Consider the following 15,336-nt stretch of genomic DNA (forward strand, 5'->3'; position numbering starts at 1 on the left):
GTGTCACCTAAACACGACTCCGGCATCGCCGTGTTTTAGTTTAGTTGGCAAACTTGGCACGTTTTTATTCCAGTCCAGGAAAAGTACTGCAGTGAATATATTCTGGTCACTTTTAGGTCATTCAGAGAACGTCTCTTTCTCACGACCAGTGTGTGCAGATTGTGTACACCCCCTATATATACCCACACTCACACCTTACACTGCGTGAACTCTGCCAGGGGACCCGACGTGATGCCATAGCTGTCGGACGCAGGAAAAAAATATTCAAACCTCAGGGTGCGCTTTGTGTGAGGCATGCCCGTGTGTCAAACGGAGTTTAGCAAATGTGAGGAATTTCAATAGAGACCTCCTCTGCAGTCCTGCATTCCTCTGCACGCCTGGTTGGCTGACAATATCAACTATTGTAGTGAGTAGCGCTAACAAGGCCGCTGTTATTCAGACGTCATGCATGCTAGAGCCCTCAGTAGTCGGAACAATCCAGACCATTCAGGCTCACCGTCCCCTGGGCTGAGGCTGCGGGGACCCCCCCCCCCGCCACCCAGCCAGCCAAACCCCGCCGACAACATCACTCACGCTGGATGGCTATTATGCAAGTGTGTGTGTGTGTCCGTGTCTGTCTGTCTGCGCGTGTGTCCGTCTGAATGTAAAGCATGTACCGCTTTACATAACAACGTGAGTACATGAAACTAGAGACTGACAGCTGGAGCGGACGGGGAGGCGGGACAGCAGAGCAGACACGCCCGGCCCACGGTGTCTGAAGGACTTCTGGGGGCGCTGCTGCCGCCGCGAGGGGCTTCCCCGCTGTATTCCTATGACGTCTGAATCTCGCGTCTGGAGAAAATAGACCCACCGCAGACCTCTGCCCCTCACGCCGCCGGGGTGAACCGTTCAAAGTGAAGCAGTTGCCGTCCGGCATCAGTTCCCACGCTCGCCGTGTACGTCAGGGGTAAGAGCGATGGTTCTGTGACCTCTGACCGTTCACACGCGCGCCGTCTCCTTACCCGTGTGTCTGTTGGTTCCGTCCAGGCTGGCGAACTCGATGTAGTCCTCCCTGGCGTCGGCCCAGTAGATGCGGTCGTTGATGAAGTCCAGCGTGAGGCCATTGGGCCACGTGATCTTGTCCTCTACGATCGCACTCCGGTTGGTGCCGTCCATCCCGATCCGCCCGATATGGGGGTTGTCGCCCCAGTCGGACCAGTACAGGTACCTAACGGAAGGGGAGAGAGATTAGAGTTATACATGATATAACCCCCAGTTGGACCAGTACAGGTACCTAACGGAAGGGGAGAGAGATTAGAGTTATACATGATATAACCCCCAGTTGGACCAGTACAGGTACCTAACGGAAGGGGAGAGAGATTAGAGTTATACATGATATAACCCCCAGTCGGACCAGTACAGGTACCTAACGGAATGGGAGAGAGATTAGAGTTATACATGATATAACCCCCAGTCGGACCAGTACAGGTACCTAACGGAAGGGGAGAGAGATTAGAGTTATACATGATATAACCCCCAGTCGGACCAGTACAGGTACCTAACGGAAGGGGAGAGAGATTAGAGTTATACATGATATAACCCCCAGTCGGACCAGTACAGGTACCTAACGGAAGGGGAGAGAGATTAGAGTTATACATGATATAACCCCCAGTTGGACCAGTACAGGTACCTAACGGAAGGGGAGAGAGATTAGAGTTATACATGATATACCATTAAAGCCACATGACATGCAATTGTTAGTCTAGGGAGCAAAACATCCACCTTAAGTGCCACCGTCTCAGCCAACAGGTGTGCGCTCTGAATCCTAGTGTTATGACTGATGTGTGCGCTCTGAATCCTAGTGTTATGACTGATGTGTGCGCTCTGAATCCTAGTGTTATGACTGATGTGTGCGCTCTGAATCCTAGTGTTATGACTGATGTGTGCGCTCTGAATCCTAGTGTTATGACTGATGTGTGCGCTCTGAATCCTAGTGTTATGACTGATGTGTGCGCTCTGAATCCTAGTGTTATGACTGATGTGTGCGCTCTGAATCCTAGTGTTATGACTGATGCATGTGCTCTGAATCCTAGTGTTATGACTGATGTGTACGCTCTGAATCCTAGTGTTATGACTGATGCATGCGCTCTGAATCCTAGTGTTATGACTGATGCATGCGCTCTGAATCCTAGTGTTATGACTGATGCATGTGCTCTGAATCCTAGTGTTATGACTGATGTGTACGCTCTGAATCCTAGTGTTATGACTGATGCATGCGCTCTGAATCCTAGTGTTATGACTGATGTGTGCGCTCTGAATCTGAGTGTTGTGACTGATGTGTGCGCTCTGAATCCTAGTGTTATGACTGATGTGTGCGCTCTGAATCCTAGTGTTATGACTGATGTGTGCGCTCTGAATCCTAGTGTTATGACTGATGTGTGCGCTCTGAATCCTAGTGTTATGACTGATGTGTGCGCTCTGAATCCTAGTGTTATGACTGATGCATGCGCTCTGAATCCTAGTGGTATGACTGATGTGTGCGCTCTGAATCTGAGTGTTGTGACTGATGCATGCGCTCTGAATCTGAGTGTTGTGACTGATGTGTGCGCTCTGAATCCTAGTGTTGTGACTGATGCATGCGCTCTGAATCTGAGTGTTGTGACTGATGTGTGCGCTCTGAATCCTAGTGTTATGACTGATGCATGCGCTCTGAATCCTAGTGTTATGACTGATGTGTGCGCTCTGAATCCTAGTGTTATGACTGATGCATGCGCTCTGAATCCTAGTGTTATGACTGATGTGTGCGCTCTGAATCCTAGTGTTATGACTGATGTGTGCGCTCTGAATCTGAGTGTTATGACTGATGTTGTTGACGGAGACAACAAAGAGAACATCTACATGATTATTCAAACAATGGTGCTCCAATCAGAATATGAACTGCTGGTTTAAATGTTACACTGTTGGTGCCATTCCACTTGATGCTGAATTGGACTGAATTCCGCACTGTAATGCTATCCAACAAATACACACAAGCGAGGTTTTTGTAAAACACGGTAGACCATCCAGACAATAATAGTATCAAGCCCGAATGTGAGCTGTGTCTTGCGTTTCTCACCCATAGCGCACATCCACGGCCACGGCGCGCGGTTCTCTCAGGCCAGAGTTGACCAGGACGGTCCGGTAGGCCCCGTTGAGCTTGGACACCTCGATAGTGTCCCGCCCCTTGTCGCACCAGTACAGGTTCCCTCCCACCCAGTCCACCGCCAGACCATCCGGGTTGCTGAGGGAGGTCCGATGCAGCACCTGCCAGATCGACCAATCACAGTTAGAATATACGGTCCAATCAGAGAGTAGCATATCGGCTGATTATCCGGTTATTGTATGATATGGTTCGTCTTAAAGGTGCGTACGTGGTATTCTTTTGTTTAAATAAGTGTTAAAATAGCTCTAGATTCCGACAGCCATAGAGTGTATATCACTGATATAGAGTAAGTGATAACATGGGTCTCCCAGTCCCCTCCGCTCTGCAGTAAACAGAAAATAAATGTTCTGGTATCCCTTCCCACTTCATCCAATTAGGAGAGAGAACCCAAGATATTTTTACTTATTTCAAGAAATCTTGCCAAGCCAAATTTACTTACTGCACTGGCAGATTATGTTACTTGTCTCAAGCACATATTTGCTTTAAACTAGTTTGTATTCCTTATTTTTGTCAAACCATTTTTGCAGTGTGGAGTTCTCTCTCCTGGTTGGATGAAGTGGGAACGGGATAGCGGGAAATGTATTTTCCGTTTACCACAGAGCGGAGAGAATGTTACTGACCAAAAGAAAAGATACCACGTACAGCACCTTTAATTCCCAATAAAGAATGACTTCTTTAATAAAAGATTCAATAAATATAGTTACAAATGAGTGCACTGTGGGAAAACAAACTAGAAAGGGAGGTTCTTACGGATCCACTGACCTCCACATTGCTGCCGTTCATGTGCATTCGCCGAATCATGCTGCCCTGCGTGGTCACGTCCGTCCAGTAGATCATGTTCTCTGCGTAGTGGAAGTCCAGCGCCACCGCGTTGTTCAGGCCCTAGAAGACACGAGACGTAGCGACAGTGAGAGCATTATTCAAATGAGTTTAACATGTATATATAATATGTATTTATACCTACCTGCTGCTTTCACTGTCCACAACGGCCCTACATTGTAATAATAGTAATACACAATAATCCTAACTACCCACCTTGTACTATAGTCTACCCATATACTCTGTATGCATGTACAACAGTGCTGTATATAGCGCATATTTACATTTATATATGTACCGCATATATATATACAATATACATATATCCATATTTCTCTGAATATACCTGCATATAATCCTTCTATATAATTAATTGCACCCTGCATATAACTCATAGCATGTACAATAATGCTGTATATAGCGTATATATATATATATTCTCACAGCATATACTGTATATCTATCCATACCCATCTGTACTTACCTGCACATAATCCTTTTGTATCTGTAGATACTATATCTATACATATCCCTTACCTACTCTTACTGGTTACGCTGCTGGCCAGTATGACTTCTACCATACTGTCTTTACACCTGTATCACTGTACATAGTATACTACAACTCTGTACATACATCTGATTAGCACTACACTCAGCAGTACTCATTTATATATTTTATACCCAGTTTAATCACCTGTACATTACTGCTACATTTGCACTCTGGTTGGATGCCAAACTTCTTTTGGTTGTACTGTAGTTGTGCTGAATAATGACAATACATTAGAATCTAATCTAATGTATAAATAAATAAGAATGTTTCCTTTGTGTGTAAAATGTTCCATCATCCCTACAGTCCCAAGTGTTTCATACCTGCTTGATCAGGGTGTAGTTGGTGTCGTCCCTACAGTCCTCAGTGTTTCATACCTGTTTGATCAGGGTGTAGTTGGTGTCATCCCTACAGTCCCAAGTGTTTCATACCTGTTTGATCAGGGTGTAGTTGGTGTCGTCCCTACAGTCCCAAGTGTTTCATACCTGTTTGATCAGGGTGTAGTTGGTGTCGTCCCTACAGTCCTAAGTGTTTCATACCTGCTTGATCAGGGTGTAGTTGGTGTCATCCCTACAGTCCCAAGTGTTTCATACCTGTTTGATCAGGGTGTAGTTGGTGTCGTCCCTACAGTCCTGAGTGTTTCATACCCGTTTGATCAGGGTGTAGTTGGTGTCGTCCCTACAGTCCTAAGTGTTTCATACCTGCTTGATCAGGGTGTAGTTGGTGTCGTCCCTACAGTCCTGAGTGTTTCATACCTGTTTGATCAGGGTGTAGTTGGTGTCGTCCCTACAGTCCTAAGTGTTTCATACCTGCTTGATCAGGGTGTAGTTTGTGTCATCCCTACAGTCCTGAGTGTTTCATACCTGCTTGATCAGGGTGTAGTTGGTGTCGTCCCTACAGTCCTGAGTGTTTCATACCTGTTTGATCAGGGTGTAGTTGGTGTCGTCCCTACAGTCCTGAGTGTTTCATACCTGCTTGATCAGGGTGTAGTTGGTTCCGTCCAGGTTCAGTTTCCTCAGGTAGTAACGGTTGGCAAAGATGAGGTAGGGCTCCTCTTCTGCACACAGTCAAGGGGAGAACAAGTATCGCTTGTGATTGAAGTGCCAGTTAAGAAGGTCACGCAAAACACAAGCATGTGCACAGGCATTCAACTCCACGCACACACACACAAGTCTTACCGGAGGTGGACTTGCAGATGGTGGGATTGTTGGGGCTGAGCTGGAAGCCGTCCACACAGAGACAATGGAAGCTGCCGTGTGTGTTGATGCAGCGCTGAGTACAGGGGTAGGTGGTGGTGCACTCGTCTATATCCACACACGTCTTCCCGTCTCTCTTCAGCTGGAAGCCGGGGTGACAGCGGCACTGCAGGGGGCCATGAGCACAGACACATCACACACTCAGACACTGGCACGCTGCGGGAACGAGACCAAGCACATCTACACTGTGTTCCTGACATCAGGTTGAAACGATCTGCTCGTGGCAAGTACGAAATAATTATGTCCTTAAAGCCTCGAGAATAGAGAACCTTAAGGGTCTTTCTCTCAATAAGTCAACACGGGTCCCGAGCCTGCCCCAATTTCTATGTAATAATAATAATAATAACTTTATTTGTATAGCACCTTTCATACAGGGGATTGCAGTTCAAAGTGCTTTACATCAGTAAGAAATAAGACATAAAATCTGTGTAAAACAAGCAGCAAGAGCAAAGCATAAAGTGGGATAAAATAATGAAGATATATTAATCAAATCATATCAGATTTGATTATCACGTTCCAATAGGCTTCTTGAATTTCTGTAATCCGTTACAAAACATGATAAAGGTCATAGTATGCACCCAGCAGATAGTGGGGCGTAGAAATAAAAGTAAAAATAAGAAAAAAAAATAGCAAGGGTAAAATGAGCAGACATATAAAATCACAGTTTTTCACATTAGGATCTAACATCCCAACAGGCCACTTTGTTTATGTGTCGTGGAGTGGACTCATGAACTGATCACAAAAAGTGATTGAATCTGATTAACCGCATCTTGGTTCTGTAAACAGCTGTTGATCACAACAAGTGGTGTGATATCCAGTATTCGTACCGTTAGTTTTTGTACATGACTTCATATACAATACAGAAACCCATACTGAGATGGAAACCACCTCATAGTCTCAATATTTACCGTTGGAAGCTGTCCTTCAACGAAGTATTAAGATTAGAAGCATCCAGTGCTATAGCACAGGGCTCAAGGACAGCATCGATTCAAATATTACTTACTGCGGCTCAGAAGTTAAATCAGTACTCCACTAGGTTGAACACTTGTACTTTGACACCAGAGACTGAACAAAAAACATGTAGTTTTTTCTGTTTTATGTTGTTGTATCTTTTTTTTTCTTTTTTTGTATTACTTTGTAACAGGATTAGAAGGTATCTAACAAACACAAGTATGATTTACTTTGGTTTTTCATTTCATTGCATAAAAAAGGGAAAGGAAGAGAAAAAAGAAAAAAAAAATTGAAATTGTATTCTATACATGTATACATCATGGTTTCCTCCTTCTCCTAAATTATCTATGTGAACCCGGGGGGCTCACCGCCAGAACAGAGGAAGAGACTGTCACAACTGCAAGCAGGCAGGCTATACAGTATATGACTATACTGACGGACAATCTATATGAAAAGACACTTTTTTATGCCACTGTGGGAATTCGTATGAACTGCTGATGTGAATGTCTCTTTCCTCTGAACTTGTTAAAAAAAAGATTAAATAAAAAGTTGGTCACAAAAAAAAAAAAAAAAAAAAAAACATACTGACCTATCTCAAGCCTCGCTCACTTTATCCTCAACCCTCCAATCACAACTGTTGCCATTTGTCTGAGGGAAGCAACAGCTGTGATTGGAGCATCAAAAAAAGAGGGCAGGGTTTGAGATAGGTCAATTGCATGCACACCATGGCACAGTGAGAACTTACAATGAAAGATTGCTGGGTACATCAAGTCTATTGAGCCAATCGTTTAACTGAACCCCTCGTACATGGCAACCTAGCATTAAGCGCAGTATAGCCTTCAAATAAATACACACATCAGAAAGATTATACCTCCTAAGAACCACACTTGGTTTGAATGATGTCGCAGATTAGGCTTCAGTTTTGAAGGAATAACTAACACTATAACATGTGTTCTAAAAACACTGGATGGTTATGTGTGTTTTTGCCAACATTTATTTTTTAAACACTAGTTTCACAGAATCATGCTCCTTCCCAATTTATGAAGAAAGCACTAAAGCACAGCCGTAATGCAGCTCAGACATCAGGGTTCACAGAGAGTTCAGGGTGTGCTGAGACTTTCAAGAAAGAGCAGCAAAATACATGTCTTTTAATTTGTGTTATGTAACTCCATGCCTTGGAGCAATGGCTCCCAAACCTTAGCTCACCGTTGATACAAATCTGCACCAACCCCCCTGACCAGCCACATCACCAACCCCCCTGACCCAGCCACATCACCAACCCCCCTGACCCAGCCACATCACCAACCCCCCTGACCCAGCCCCCCTGACCCAGCCACATCACCAACCCCCCTGACCCAGCCACATCACCAACCCCCCTGACCCAGCCACATCACCAACCCCCCTGACCCAGCCACATCACCAACCCCCCTGACCCAGCCCCCCTGACCCAGCCACATCACCAACCCCCCTGACCCAGCCACATCACCAACCCCCCTGACCCAGCCACATCACCAACCCCCCTGACCCAGCCACATCAACCCCCCTGACCCAGCCACATCACCAACCCCCCTGACCAGCCACATCACCAACCCCCCTGACCCAGCCACATCACCAACCCCCCTGACCCAGCCACATCACCAACCCCCCTGACCCAGCCACATCACCAACCCCCCTGACCCAGCCACATCACCAACCCCCCTGACCAGCCACATCACCAACCCCCCTGACCCAGCCACATCACCAACCCCCCTGACCCAGCCACATCAGTCATCATTTAAATCTGCACCAACCCCCCTGACCAGCCACATCAGTCATCATTTAAATCTGCACCAACCCCCCTGACCAGCCACATCAGTCATCATTTAAATCTGCACCAACCCCCCTGACCAGCCACATCAGTCATCATTTAAATCTGCACCAACCCCCCTGACCAGCCACATCAGTCATCATTTAGACCCTGCACCAACCCCCCTGACCAGCCACATCAGTCATCATTTAGGCCGACCAACCCCCCTGACCAGCCACATCAGTCATCATTTAAATCTGCACCAACCCCCCTGACCAGCCACATCAGTCATCATTTAGGCTGCACCAACCCCCCTGACCAGCCACATCAGTCATCATTTAGACCCTGCACCAACCCCCCTGACCAGCCACATCAGTCATCATTTAGGCCGACCAACCCCCCTGACCCAGCCACATCACCAACCCCCCTGACCCAGCCACATCACCAACCCCCCTGACCCAGCCACATCAGTCATCATTTAGGCCGGTAAAAGTAAATGAAAACAGGAATTCAATTTGCTTCAGTAATTTGACTACAGATAACATCTGGAAAAAGATGAGGCAATTAACTCCTGAGTTACAGATCCCGTTCTAATCTTATTCCTTACCCCCCACCACCCACAACCCAGTCCAGGTCACGTCTCAGATCATACGCCACGGACCTGCATAATCCACGTACCTGTACACCCGACTGTAAAAACATATAACCCATGCGTCATCGTAAAGACAGCTTACCTTGAAGCCGATCTTGAGGTCGTCGCACAGCTGTGAGCAGCCACTCTGCTTGCTGTTCAGACATTCGTTGATGAAGCAGTTCAGTTCGTCGGAGCCGTCGCCGCAGTCGTCGTTACGGTCACAGAGTAGCGTCTCGTTCAAACACTTCCCATTATGGCACATGAACGCTGATTCATTGCATTTCCTCTCTGAACGTAATGGAATAAAAGGACCCAGTGTTAGATTTCACTTTGTAGCAAAAAGAAAAAAATATCCAATTTGATCTACACCCCCATTCAATTATTGGTAGTAATTCAATATTACATTAAAGTGAGTCATAGAACAGTGCATTGGCTGTATCCCCAAACCTGAGTCAGTGCAGCGGGCGTTCTTGGGAGCTTCATCCGATCGATCCTGACAGTCAAACTCTCCATCGCACTCCCAGCCCTTCTGGTGGAGGCAGCGGCCGTTGGCACAGCGGAACTCCTCTGGACCACAAGTTGGGTATTCTGTACAGAACAGAGAGAATCAACTGGGATATTCATTCTCACAGGTGCCTGATTCTCATTTGATATCTATAGAACATGGTCTCTGGTCCCGTCAGGCTCTTTGGCAAATCGAGAGGTTTTCAGTTGATGTTTAGTTTCCAATTGAACCATTCAGACAAAGAACCGTATACGGTAACTCTGTTTTGAAAATGTGTCCTCAACCTCTACTGTCTTTAACTATGAGTGAACACAACACTAACTTACCATATTTAGATAATAAACTAGTACTCAACCTCTACTGTCTTTAACTATGAGTGAACACAACACTAACTTACCATATTTAGATAATAAACTAGTACTCAACCTCTACTGTATTTAACTATGAGTGAACACAACACTCTAACTTACAGTACCATCTTTAGATAATAAACTAGTACTCAACCTCTACCGTCTTTAACTATGAGTGAACACAACACTCTAACTTACCATCTTTAGATAATAAACTACTCAACCTCTACTGTCTTTAACTATGAGTGAACACAACACTAACTTACCATCTTTAGATAATAAACTACTCAACCTCTACAGTCTTTAATTATGAGTGAACACAACACTAACTTACCATCTTTAGATAATAAACTACTCAACCTCTACTGTCTTTAACAATGAGTGAACACAACACTAACTTACCATCTTTAGATAATAAACTACTCAACCTCTACTGTATTTAACTATGAGTGAACATGCACAGAAGAGTGCAAATGTAACAATAAAGTGCAACAGAAATATACAATGTACAAAATATACAAGTTAGTAGTACTGAGTGTAGTGCTAATCAGATGTATGTACAGAGTTGTAGTATAATATGTACAGTGATACAGGTATAAAGACAGTATGGTAGTAGTCATACTGGCCAGCAGCGGAACTAGTAAGAGAAGGATATGAACAGATATAGATCTAGTATCTACAGATATGTCAAAGGATTATGTGCAGCTAAGTACAGACAGGTGTTGATAGATGGGGTGATGATAAATAAAGAGGTAAATAAAAAAAAAATAAAATAAAAGATTCAACCAATAGTTTCTTACGGGGAAGCACTCCGGAAATATCCTTTAGGTGCTTTTATTGAGCACAGGCAGCGTTCCAACACAACATACGCGTTTCAGCGATAAGCCTTTCTCAGCATTATAATATCATATCTTCATCTGAGCTATTAAATAATTTTTGGCATATTGTACTTATTTGGCATCCTAATTAACGACCGATAGCTCTCTCTCTCTCTCTCTTTGCCGTCCCCCCCTTCCTTTGTCACAGTGTATTTCCCCTTGGTGCATAATAACAATATAATGATAGTAATATATACACTCACCGCACTCTGGGGACTCGTCGGAACCATCGGAACAGTCGATGTCGTGATCACACACGTAGTGTTTGGGGATACACTGTCTGTTCTGGCACATGAACTCACTCTCGACATCGCAGGTGGTGTTGGTGTACACTGTTGGAGAGAGAAAGGGAGAGTGAGAGAGATAGAGAGAGAGAGAGAGAGAGAGAGAGAGAGAGAGAGAGAGAGAGAGAGAGAGAGAGAGAGAGAGTGAGAGTGAGAGAAAGGGAGAGAGAGTGAGAGTGAGAGAGAGAGAGAGAGAGAGAGAGAGAGAGAGAGAGAGAGTGAGAGTGAGAGAGAGAGATAGAGAGAGAGAGCGAGAGCGAGCAAGTGATAGTGAGAGAGCGCGCTCCTGGGTTGGAAGACAGATGGCCGTAAACCAACGAGGGAAGACAATAGGTACTCCCTATGAATATTTTGCAACCGTCCCTACTCACAACAACCGGCTTTGACGCTCTCATCGGCCCCATCGGGACAGTCCTTGTCCCCGTCGCACTTCCAGCGCTGCGGTACACACATGTGGGAGCCGGGACACTGGAACGCCTCGGGACTGCACGTCTTGGTTTCTGCGAATGATTGATGACCGCAACGTCATTACGTCAGCGTGCGTCCGGTTCATAAAAGCTCCCATTGTATCGGAGAGAAACGAGTCATGTACAACACTGGCTCCAGTTGCCAAAGTAAGTACGTTGGAAATGATGTGGTCGAAAAGGGCGTTCCAACTCACTGCATTTCTGGTCCTCGTCAGACCCGTCGCCGCAGTCGTCGGAGCCGTCACACACCCAGTGGCTGGAGATGCAGCGGTGGTTCCCACACTCAAACTGGGAGGACGTGCAGAACTTGTCTACGGAGAGAGCAATGCAAAGAGAAAGGGTTCAAATCCACCCCCTACCCATTCCTGAGAGTGAGAGAATTGACATTCGTTTAGCTTTTCAAGCCCAAGTCTTGCCAATTATTTTTCTATGTCCTATGAAAATGTAAACGTGAAAGAAAAACAACATCTATTCTCGTCTTTGTGGACCCGCGGTTACTTCTTATCCACTATGGGTTCCACGAGAGAAGGTGAAATGGAAGACTGACCACAGTGCGTCTCGTCGGCTCCGTTCTCACAGTCGTTCTCCTTGTCGCAGGTCCAGCTCATAGGGATGCATCGACCACTGGGGCAGGCGAAGAAGTTGACCGGACACTTCAGCTTCCTCTTATCTAAAAAAAAAAAAAAAAAGTCAGGTCAATAGTCCATGGAAACAGGAAGACAAGAGCTTCGGGGGGAAAAGAAATACAGTATGTCTGTCTGACCTGGGCAGTTTCTCTCATCCGAGAAGTCTCCACAGTCGTTGTTGCCGTCACAGACCCAGGATGGCAGGTAGCAGAGGGTGGTTTTTTCACAGCTCTGGAAGGACGCTCCTTTCACTCCCAGACGGAAGAAACGGGCGCAATCGGTAGCTTCTAAGAGAGGTAACAATGGTTGACAGGAGCATTTAGAAGAAATATTTAATTTCTTATTAATTTGCCTGTTCACTAGAATATTCCATTGTTTTATTTCTCAAACAACAGAAATCAGAAATCGGGTAGAGAGAGATGTGACAGCATATCAGCAGCTGGAATTACAACCCATGCAATCTCAGCTAGCTAAGACTTAACCCCAAATGTAGAGTCTTCTCTTGAAACATTTGAGTAATGTTCCTGTAGATGTGGTTACTCACAAAGCTTTGTAACTGAGCGGGGGTTACTTACGTAACATAGCTTTGTAACTGAGCGGGGGTTACTTACGTAACATAGCTTTGTAACTGAGCAGGGGTTGCTTACGTAACGTAGCTTTGTAACTGAGCGGGGGTTACTTACTTACGTAGCTTTGTAACTGAGCATGGGTTACTTACGTAACGTAGCTTTGTAACTGAGCGGGGGTTGCTTATGTAACATAGCTTTGTAACTGAGCAGGGGTTGCTTACATAACGTAGCTTTGTAACTGAGCGGGGGTTACTTACTTACGTAGCTTTGTAACTGAGCATGGGTTACTTACGTAACGTAGCTTTGTAACTGAGCATGGGTTGCTTACGTAACGTAGCTTTGTAACTGAGCGGGGGTTACTTACTTACGTAGCTTTGTAACTGAGCATGGGTTACTTACATAACATAGCTTTGTAACTGAGCAGGGGTTGCTTACGTAACGTAGCTTTGTAACTGAGCGGGGGTTACTTACTTAACGTAACTTTGTAACTGAGCGGGGGTTGCTTACGTAACGTAGCTTTGTAACTGAGCGGGGGTTACTTACTTAACGTAGCTTTGTAACTGAGCGGGGGTTACTTACTTACGTAGCTTTGTAACTGAGCATGGGTTACTTAGGTAATGTAGCTTTGTAACTGAGTGGGGGTTACTTACTTAACGTAGCTTTGTAACTGAGCATGGGTTACTTAGGTAATGTAGCTTTGTAACTGAGCGGGGGTTACTTACTTACGTAGCTTTGTAACTGAGCATGGGTTACTTAGGTAATGTAGCTTTGTAACTGAGTGGGGGTTACTTACGACAGTTCATTTCATCACTAGCGTCCTCACAGTTCACCACCTGGTCACAGCGGCTGAAGTTGGAGATACAGCTTCCATCCTTGCACTGGTACTCTGCGTCCTTGCAGAGAGTCACTGGAGATAACATAAACATTTTTGTGACTTTATTCACGGGTGCACAGAAACTCACACTCACGCACTATAGTAATTAAGTAATTAAATGGGCACCAAAAAAACAATGCCGATTTATTTTGCTCATAATCATACACACATCCAAAAACTCGAATCAGTTTTGCACACATTAATTTGACAGTTATTGAGAGTAAATCTTTTTGAATATGGCCACCAGTGAAGCCATCAGGGACACTGAATCCTTGTGTTCAATTAAATGATAAGGTAGCAGTCCCCATAAGACTAAGGTATTGCTATTTTTTCATCTACATCATTTCATGGTGCCGTGTGTGAGATTAGGTGCAAAATAAATCAGCATTGTTTTTCGGTGAAGTGCCCCTTTAAATAGGTTCTTCTTACTGTTGCAGGCCAGTTCATCCGAATTGTCTGCACAGTCGTCTGTGCCGTCGCACCAGAAGAGATGGCCGATACAGCGTCCGTTGATGCAGCGTCTGTAGCCTTTCTTACACAGACGGTTTGCTGAGGAGGAGTGGTTGATACAATTATCAGTACCAGTAGACACTAGACACAGAGCTGTTCCAGTGGCCAGCAACAAAGTCACTGCCATAGTTTCTAAGGTATAATACTAAAGAATAGTGTTAAACTATACCATAGATTCTAGAAATGGATCAAGACATTTGCAGATTCACTTAGACACGAGACAGTCAGAAGCCCTCACCACAGTAGGACTGCTTCTCATCTGACTTGTCCTTGCAGTGGGCCATGCCGTCGCAGGTCAGGCTGTAGTTGATACAGTCACCGTTGCCGCACTCGAAGTCGTCCACGCCGCCACACGAGATGTTCAGAGCTGGTGGGGCAGAGATGTTTCAACTTGAGTTACACACGTCCTGACTGGATTTATGGTAGTAAGGAGTAAGACCTGATTTTTTTTTTATCTACCTTTTCTCCCATTTTTTCTTTTTCTCCCATCGCAATTTTGTATTGTCCAATTCTACCCTCCCCTGTCTCGAACGCTGTTAGGCCATGCCTCCCACAGGTCGGCTGCAATGTGGACCAAGCCTTGCATCACGTGTCCCCTCCGGGACACGAGGAGGCAGCTGGATCTCTCAGCGGCGAGGGTCTGCGTGGGAGGGACACGCCGCCCTTGTTGCTTCCTGATTCTGCTGCGCAGGCGCACCAACCGACCTGTAGGAGTCACTGTCCACAACGTCCGATCCCCACCCACCAGCTTCTCACCTCCTAATACTGCCATATTAGTATGAACGACAGGCCAAGCTGGTAGCAATGCCGAGAGCTGGGCTCGAACCCAGCATCTCCTGCATTAGTGGCGAGCGCCTTGCCCACTGCGCCACTTAGCCGCCTTCTTTCCCCCCACCTTGTGTTTTATATATCTCTCTCTCCCTCTCTCTCACCAGAACACGTGTTGTCCTCCAGAAGCCGTCTGTCTCCACGGCAACTGCAGTTGACCCGTCCATCCGACGTGGGCAGACACAGGTCCTGGCAGCCTCCGTTGTTCGTTCTGCAGGGAGAGAACTCGCCTGGAAGGGATATCACACCATGGGAGGATGAACATGTTGTT

The 15,336-nt window shown here is 45.8% G+C and overlaps 1 protein-coding gene across 1 annotated transcript in view; it reads right to left on the minus strand.

Moving 5' to 3' along the window:
- The window catches only part of lrp1ab (low density lipoprotein receptor-related protein 1Ab), a gene marked incomplete at its 5' end in the record, with an annotated part of 197,602 nt that overhangs the window by 41,034 nt on the left and 141,232 nt on the right, over positions 1-15,336 (minus strand). Inside the window, 16 exons of the mRNA XM_084333493.1 lie at positions 1,002-1,207; positions 3,095-3,282; positions 3,944-4,063; positions 5,519-5,604; positions 5,726-5,909; positions 9,275-9,462; positions 9,622-9,762; positions 11,111-11,239; positions 11,563-11,691; positions 11,853-11,969; positions 12,206-12,328; positions 12,422-12,571; positions 13,647-13,760; positions 14,157-14,276; positions 14,476-14,604; positions 15,170-15,295. Coding sequence (XP_084189619.1) covers positions 1,002-1,207; positions 3,095-3,282; positions 3,944-4,063; positions 5,519-5,604; positions 5,726-5,909; positions 9,275-9,462; positions 9,622-9,762; positions 11,111-11,239; positions 11,563-11,691; positions 11,853-11,969; positions 12,206-12,328; positions 12,422-12,571; positions 13,647-13,760; positions 14,157-14,276; positions 14,476-14,604; positions 15,170-15,295 — 2,250 coding nt within the window. The remainder of the gene's footprint in view (positions 1-1,001; positions 1,208-3,094; positions 3,283-3,943; positions 4,064-5,518; positions 5,605-5,725; positions 5,910-9,274; positions 9,463-9,621; positions 9,763-11,110; positions 11,240-11,562; positions 11,692-11,852; positions 11,970-12,205; positions 12,329-12,421; positions 12,572-13,646; positions 13,761-14,156; positions 14,277-14,475; positions 14,605-15,169; positions 15,296-15,336) is intronic.

Source organism: Notolepis coatsorum, assembly GCF_963971535.1.
Source record: "Notolepis coatsorum genome assembly, chromosome: 17".
NCBI lineage: Eukaryota > Metazoa > Chordata > Actinopteri > Aulopiformes > Paralepididae > Notolepis > Notolepis coatsorum.